Source organism: Anopheles aquasalis, chromosome 3 (genome assembly GCF_943734665.1).
Source record: "Anopheles aquasalis chromosome 3, idAnoAquaMG_Q_19, whole genome shotgun sequence".
In the NCBI taxonomy this organism is placed as follows: Eukaryota; Metazoa; Arthropoda; class Insecta; order Diptera; family Culicidae; genus Anopheles; species Anopheles aquasalis.
Window position 1 is genome coordinate 43,846,564 of NC_064878.1, and position 8,451 is coordinate 43,855,014.

Genomic DNA, 8,451 nt, shown 5'->3' on the forward strand with positions numbered 1-8,451 from the left:
GGCTGCTGCTGACCGTCGACGGTAGGTCACCTCGTTGTAGAATACGCACATAGTACACCCCCTCTGCGTGAGTATGTATGTGTGATGAAAACGATTTACTTTCTTGGTCCAGCAGCAACAGCAGCACCACTCAACTCCGACACGGAGTCCTTCACCCACTCCCCTTCGGTCTTCTAATCCACCGAAACGGAAGCCGGCGGTTGACAGCTGGGTGTTGCTGCAAAAAAAAAAGGAACCACAGTGGCACAGAGGAAGGCGCTCGGTATCGGCCCCATTCGGGATTCCGGTTGCTATTCTTTTCCCTTCCGGAGAAGGCTTGGCTGGCACCCGTTGGCCCGAAGACCCGAGACGAACGAACTGACTCCGGGCATCACGTGACCAATCCGACCTCCGGGTCTGTGGGTCTGTGGGAGACATGGAACGGAAATTTCCACTTTTCCGTCCTTTATCTAATCGCTCGGCCGTACATTCTCGGCGTTGGTTCCATTTTCTTCCAGCATCCTCAGCTGCTAGCGCTGGACGTACAAGCCCCCTTGGGCGGTTCCAAGCTTCGCCCGAAGATACGGGGTGGAGGTGTGCTCGAGGTCGAAGTTTCACGCTAATGGCGTTGATGTCTTTATTCACAGAAGTCAGTGAGCCGTGAATTGGCACCAGCGAAAGCGAAGTGTGTCGCTTGATGAATAAGAAGTTGTAAGAAGCCATCTAAAGGAGTAGAAAAACTGGCCCTGGGGGCACGACCGCTGATTGTGAATTGCGTCGCGTGAGTGCCGTGCCGGAGGAATTCCTCCTTCTGCCTGATTGTGGGTGATTGTGTTGGTGAGCCGTGCCCCCCTTTCGGCTCTTAAGAACAAGAAAGAGGAATGATTCCTCCAGGATGCATGAGAATCCAGGGAAGGAAGCCAACCCAGTTGTTGAGGTTGAATTATGACAGCTCTCAGGACCGGCGAGGCCAAATCGTTCATCATCTTCTTTTATCCCTTCGCTTCCGATTCCCGCTGGTAGCGCTGTCGTCGGCGGAATGGAGGCTACTTGTTGCATCTGCGGCCACTCTGCCGCGGCTATGCGATGGCGAAATGAAGTCTGAAATGTGACAGTGGTGGAGTAAAGCGAACATCTAGCGCGTTGGTATAATAAGCCATCACCTTTTACTTCGTGTCCACGGAACAGTACGGCTAAACAAGGAAGGAAAACGACGAGGAAGGGACTTCCTCTTCGTCAAGGCATTTGCAACAGGTTGCCCTAACGACGCCTTCGCTGGAGCACACGTCTTCTACCAAGCTGATGCTCTCTGCCATTCTTCACGCTCTACTGCACGGCACTTTGCACAACATTACATGGCCGCTCGTCAACGGTCGCGTGTTCCTCGCGCAAATCATGTACTGGGGCAGCACTTTAGCAAACCGATCGGAATCGGAAACCATCGGAAGAACGATAATGGCCAAAGAATGTTCCATCTTCGATGAGCATTAGCATTAAAATAGATGGGTATTAGCCCAGTGACCCGTATACTACCGTGGCTGCTGTAACTACTGGAACAACCTAGACCGGAACGGAATTGATCTGTCAAAAGCGAATGTCCACTAGGAACTGTGTGCTTGCCAATCGAATCGAAAACCGTTCATTAGAGACACAAGATGGCAGTAAGTATCAGTGGCCAGTCATCGACATAACTCTATCTTTCTCCCACAGAGCTAGGAACAACCAGGAACAACGACAGCGAATATGGCTGCAAAGCTTTATTGGAACATCATTCGTTGAAATGCTTCTGGCAGAAACTTCACGCGAAGCGAATCGAACCTACGATACGGTACACTCGGACTCGGAAGGATCTACGCACTCCTGGGCTGCCTCGCTGAACCAAAGACCCGAAAAGCAGACCGGCGGGTAGCCACTCTGGTTCACGCAAACGTAGAACTGGGTGCAGGTGTACGGACTAGCCACATACCGTCCATCGGGCTGTCCATCGCAGATCCCAGCACTCGGCGAAACCGTCGTCGAAGGTTCCACCGTACAGTCGACGTTCTCCGGATCGTCACAATCCTGCAGCTCCTCGCTGAACCACAACCCCGGAGGACAGAACGAAGGATTGCCAACCTCGTTCAGGCAAGGGTAGAACAGCGCACAGCTATCCGGACTCGGAACACGCACACCATCATCCCGATCCTCACAGATACCGGGCGTCGGTACGGTCGTGACAGTGTCAGCACACTCCGCCTCCGCAATCGGTACACACCGGAGCAGATTCCGATCGAATTCAGATTCCGATACCTCCCGGGCACTCGACCGAATACGGGTACATGTTAACGCACACATAGTACCGGCTGCAGTCGATCGGATTCGGTACGTACGTCCCCGAAGGTACATCGTTGCAAATTCCCTCAATCGGTTATGGTGTCGTGGTCAACCCATTCGGACACTCGACCTCCAGCGGACTGGCACACGTTTGCCGTTCCTCATGGAACCATAATCCGGCGGCACAGATTTGTGGGAAACCTATCTCATCGACACAGATGTAGAAACGATTACAAAACACTGGATGCTGCACCTGCACACTGTTCGAGAGCCTGGTACAGATACCATCGGTTGGTATTGGCGGTGGCAACACATCGTGGATCTCACACTCGACATTCTGCGTAAAGTCACACTCCTGACGGCGCTCATCAAACCACGGATCATTTGGGCAAATCATTGGATACGGAACACGCCGGAAAAGATCATTCTACCTTTGATTAAGCCTCATAAAGGTCCTGTTAAGTTTTGGTCCGATTTGGTTAGTTGCTGTAATAGCACGGAGGTCATAAGTTGGTATCGAAACAACAACATTGATTTCATACCAACAATCTTCAATCCACCAAATTGCCCACAGAGTCGTCCAATACAATTATATTGGGCTATTATCTACTAATATCTAAAGAAGACTAAAGAAACAATGTAAAATGATTAAAAAACCCACGCGGAATGTAAAAATAGTGTGAAAAAATGGCCAATGAGACTTCTTCCACTAGTGTGCAGAAAATGATGTGTCGCATAAAACCAATAGTGCGTAAATTAATACGCAACGTGACCCAATAATTTAATCGCAATTTTTACTGGATAGCTAGATAAAATACCTACAAAATGACACCTTTACCATGTGTTTAGCTTATTTCTGGCTTGAGCTGTGTCCTGTTTTATGCGGCCAAATTTAAGGTGTTCCAAGCTTTAGTAGTATCACTTTTTCAACTGCCAAAAATCGAAAAACTGGAAATTGAACAAAAACATAACGGTGCTTCCTGGATAAACTTATAATCTATCAAAAGAATATTGATTTGTATTTTTCTGATGACCCATCACGCAGTTACGATGGGCACTGTTTTTGGTGCAAATCAAAAGACTTGCCGGTAAGCGACGAACCCGGTTTGATCATTGATCACTCCGCCACCAGCGTAGTGTGATCACTTTTTCTTCACAAAAAATCATCAAATGTGAGCTATTTTTTTATTACAATTAACTTTAACTCCCACCCTTACACCACTAAAGGAAGAGCAGAATAATTTTGTTTTTATTTTTAACGAAAACCATCCGCAACACCGCAAAAATGGCCAATGCCAGTACATCTTGGAGCATATTGTTTTCAAACATCTCCCAACGAACTGATGAACTGTAGAAACGAGCCTCCAAACAGTGGCGCAGCTTAGCAGCGTATCACATTGAAGTAGTCTTAGCGTTAACCTAGGTTACGGCATCACTTCATCCCTTGCCATAAATCGTTCCCTCTCGGTGTGCCACGCGTTGTCCGTCCGTCTGAGAAGTCGAAAGCCATTTCCCTCGGCGGTCGGCGCAACATGGTTACGGGGGTGAATGCTTCCCTTGAACTTGCCGTCCTCCGCGGCACTTCCATGAGCCATGAGAGCGAGAAATGATGACATTAAGTCCCTGTTATTAACTCCCTCGTCGCCCTTTCGCAGCTCATCGGGAGCCTGGGAATCCGCCGGGAGGCAATAGGGCGAAGGATTGTAGAACGAAAGATGAGAAGCATCCAATCCTTGCGTGCGCTCTTTCGCTCTCTACAGAAGCATATCGCACGAATGCTTCGGCGGATTAAGTCAATAAAAAAGGAAAGAAGATAATAATGCTATTATGTGCCCCGGTGATAGGCGCCCATAGTTGGCCCATCGTTGTCCCATCGTTCGGTCATCAGGTCCTTGGCTAAGGATGGAATGGAGGGATACCATTCTCCTTGTCTACCACCAGTAGTCCCTGGGGAGTGTTTTTGCAATTTTCTTCGCTTACTGCCCTCCACTGTCTGACGATTCTTTGCCGTGATTTCCTGTCGTGAATTGCGTTAACCTTCTCTTCCTTCCTTTCTACCAATCTCCCACACAGGTGCATTCCTGGTGCCGTACGGAATCATGCTGCTGGTCGGTGGCATACCGCTTTTCTACATGGAGCTTGCACTCGGCCAATTCAACCGGAAGGGTGCCATCACCTGTTGGGGCCGGCTGGTGCCACTGTTCAAGGGTATCGGCTACGCAGTCGTACTGATAGCGTTCTACGTTGACTTCTATTACAACGTCATCATTGCCTGGTCGTTGCGGTTCTTCTTCGCCTCCTTCACCGATAGTTTACCCTGGACGCACTGCTCCAACGCGTGGAATACGGCCGAATGTAAACCGTTTGGATTTAGCAATAGTTCCGTTGCGGCGAGTTCGGTCAGCAACCGAACGGCGACCTTGCTGACGAATGTCACCGTCACCGGTACGGCCACCACCGCTGCCAGTGTGAACGATACGCGATTTGCTTCGGCCGCTTCGGAGTATTTCAAGTAGGTTGTTGCCGAGCGTCACATGGAGGGCAACCGCATTGAACATTTGTTTCGTTCCATTTTCGACACCATCCACCAGTCGCTACATCCTGGAGCTGGACAAGAGCGAGGGAATCCACGACCTGGGGGCCATCAAGTGGGATATGGCGCTCTGTTTGCTGGCGGTGTACCTTATCTGTTACTTTTCGCTGTGGAAGGGCATCAGCACGTCGGGGAAGGTGGTCTGGTTTACGGCCCTCTTTCCGTATGCCGTGCTGCTCATCCTGCTAGTCCGCGGTATCACGCTGCCCGGTTCGGCCGAGGGCATCCTCTACTACCTGCGACCAAACTTTGACGTCATTTACAATGCGGAAGTGTGGGTCGATGCCGCTACGCAGGTATTCTTCTCGCTTGGGCCGGGTTTCGGGGTGCTGTTGGCGTACGCCTCGTACAACAAGTACCACAATAACGTTTACAAGTAAGTACCGCGAGCGGTGGTTCAGGTGGAACGTTTCTTCTTAAACCATGTTTGTTCTCTATTTGATCTTCTCGCCCATTGATAGGGATGCTCTGTTGACCAGTTTGATCAATTCGGCTACCAGCTTCGTGGCTGGATTCGTCATTTTCTCCGTGCTCGGTTACATGGCTCATGCTAGTGGTCAGAGTATTAAGGATGTCGCTACCGAAGGGCCAGGGTTAGTGTTTGTTGTGTATCCGGCCGCCATCGCGACGATGCCGGGCAGTATCTTTTGGGCGCTGATATTCTTCATGATGCTGCTAACGCTCGGACTGGATAGCTCGGTAAGCTTCGACCCTCTTCCTCTGAGAGAAATATGATGCATTAACTCGTGTAACTGTTTCTTTCTCTATTTTAGTTTGGTGGTTCAGAGGCCATCATTACCGCACTCAGTGACGAATTTCCCAAGATCGGTCGCAATCGTGAGGTGTTTGTGGCGATTCTGTTCTCGCTGTACTTTGTCGTTGGACTGGCGAGCTGTACGCAGGGTGGATTCTACTTCTTCCAGCTACTCGATCGCTATGCCGCTGGGTACTCCATTCTGATCGCGGTGTTCTTTGAAGCGATCGCCGTCTCCTGGATCTATGGTATGGCCATCGTTTGACGGCAACCAAGGTGGCAAATGTTCACACGTTTCTCTCTCTCGGCAGGCACGGAACGGTTCTGTAATGACATCAAAGACATGATTGGTTTTGCGCCCGGCATCTACTGGCGCGTCTGCTGGAAGTTTGTGGCACCCCTTTTCCTTCTGTTCATCATCATTTACGGGCTGATTGGGCACGAGCCGCTCAGCTACGAGGACTACATCTATCCGGGATGGGCGAACGTACTCGGTTGGTGTATAGCGGGCTCATCGATGATCATGATACCGTTGATGGCGTTCTATAAGCTCGCCGTTACGCCCGGTAGCTTCCGTCAGGTGCGTCCGTTTGCTCCGTTTGCATCAACGAATCCGCTTATGCGATCACATCTAATGATTTGCCTTTATGATTGCAGCGCATGAAGATACTGACCACCCCGTGGAGGGACCAGCAGCTGGCAGTGAACGGGATGGCGACCGAACCGGCCCAGGTCCGTTTGACGCACTCCGACGAGGGCGAGGAAGTTTGAGTGAGTTCGCGATTCCGCTCACCTCGCTTTGAAGTTTATTTCGTGTGACTTCCGTCGCTTACCATACTCCTCATCCAACTGCCCATTTCCATTCCTGCCTCCCCAAAACGTGTGGGCTACGATCCCGTTTCCTGCATTAAAGTATGTGCAGCACGGTGGCGAACGCCATCGCTTGTAAGGACCGGTATGCAGATAGATTTCCCGATCATGATCGATAGCATAAGCACAACTCACGAGTGAACATACACACTTAATGCTGTATAGGATAATATGAGCGTAGATAAGGAATCGATTCGCTGAAGCTAGGCAAAGGCTTTAGCCGAGTGGGGAGAGTAACGATGATGCACGGTGCGAGTATCACGTGCTGTACCCGAGCTTGTACATACGAAACCACTGTGAACACATGAGAATATGCGGGACAATTTCGAGACATCAACGATCGAACGGAGCAGTTCAGTTCGACGATTGGTGGCGCGCAGAAGAGTTAGCTGATACGCTTCAAAACTTCTCTTACCATACCTAGGCAGGTCGCCAACAGATTGATGTTTTAGGCGCAACTAGAGACTACTTAAATAAGCTTGCTACTTAGTTTTTCTTTCCATTATGATCAAACTTGTCACCTGTTTTCCCAACTGCACAATCTGTTTTTCTATCGATTTTGTACTACTGCAATGTGATGTTTTTCTATGCTATGGATTATTCTTCTCATACGCTGTGCTTGCAAGTCAAATTGATGGTCCATTCCTTTCAGACTGTAATAGTTTTTGCTTAAAAATTAAGAATATCTATAACCAATGTAATGAATGCTAAAGCAAGCATAGAGATTTATGCAGAAAAAGAAAAAAGTGTTTAATAAGTATTGCGATATGTATATGAACCATGTTACACAAATGATAGAAAAATCAATAGTTGAATATGTAAAACAAACGCTGATCCATCCATTTAAAACACGCTCATAGGCATGGCAAATTAAAGGGAGTCGATCAAGCAAATATCATCTACCTTACATTCAGCGGTTCGCAAAAAAAATTGTTAAGCGATAAAAGAAAAAGGGACGAAAAAGGATAATCGCTTCGGCTCACCCCCCTTTTTCCTCCCACCACCCTTTAAGCACCCTCTCGAGATGAGCTTTCAAACAGCCATAAAGCTCACCTCGAGTGAGCGCTGCACTCACTAAAAGGGAATCCGAATCGAAATTCAAAATGAAACGGATCCTTGACGAAGGTTCGCCCGATACCGGAATTATAACGAGGCACGTGTAGAGCTGCTTTTTTATGCTGGATAGCTTTTACCGGATAAGATTCATCACGTATACTGAATAGCACGATACCCTAGGCTCCGGCGGGACGGCATAGCGGCAAGACAAATATTTCTAACAAAAAAACAATGTACACATTACAGGACGAAAACGAAAAGAAAACAAAAGTTGCAACACCAATAACTGCGGAGCAACCCAATCGAGCCGATCGAAGCGAGTGCAGGAGCCAGTGCCGGCTGGTGTTCCAGTTCCGGTGCAGCATGCATGTCTCTCCATACAGCCATTGGAGGGCACGGTGCATGGCTGCATGGTACACCACACCCGGGTCACTTCTCAGCCACAGCTCAGCAGCAGCAACTCAGCGATTCGAGGCGACTCGATTCGGTTCACTCGCTCCAAACCATGTGTTCCCCATTTTTTATGCTGCATGTGTGTTAGGCGAATATTGTTGTCCTCACCTCAGGCTGCGCTCGGGCAGTGTGTAAATCAGTCACAACGAAGTACTATACCCGTGTACCGCGTGTTAGCATTTGTTAGTTAAACGTTCCGGTGTGTAAAGGTTACCAGGATAAGGTTATCATGTGAGTGAGAGTGAGATGGAAGGTTGGAGTGGAGTTAAAGTGTGATGATTTAAACGCCGATCGCACGATTCGGTCCTGACCGTTCGGCGTGCGTTGTTGTGTTGGGTTGAATTGATGGAATAAATAGACGGATTTTCATTTGACAGTCGAACCCCGGCGCTACATCTATTCGATCCATTTCCGTTTAGTGCACGATGTGGCA

The 8,451-nt window shown here is 49.0% G+C and overlaps 1 protein-coding gene across 1 annotated transcript in view; it reads left to right on the forward strand.

Moving 5' to 3' along the window:
- The window catches only part of LOC126577243 (sodium-dependent dopamine transporter), a 17,407-nt gene extending 9,007 nt beyond the window's left edge, over positions 1–8,400 (forward strand). Inside the window, exons 3-8 of the mRNA XM_050238711.1 lie at positions 4,366–4,804; positions 4,884–5,261; positions 5,347–5,584; positions 5,659–5,887; positions 5,951–6,219; positions 6,297–8,400. Of these exons, the coding sequence (XP_050094668.1) occupies positions 4,366–4,804; positions 4,884–5,261; positions 5,347–5,584; positions 5,659–5,887; positions 5,951–6,219; positions 6,297–6,410 (1,667 nt within the window). The 3' untranslated portion in view covers positions 6,411–8,400. The remainder of the gene's footprint in view (positions 1–4,365; positions 4,805–4,883; positions 5,262–5,346; positions 5,585–5,658; positions 5,888–5,950; positions 6,220–6,296) is intronic.
- Positions 8,401–8,451: the final 51 nt, after the last annotated feature.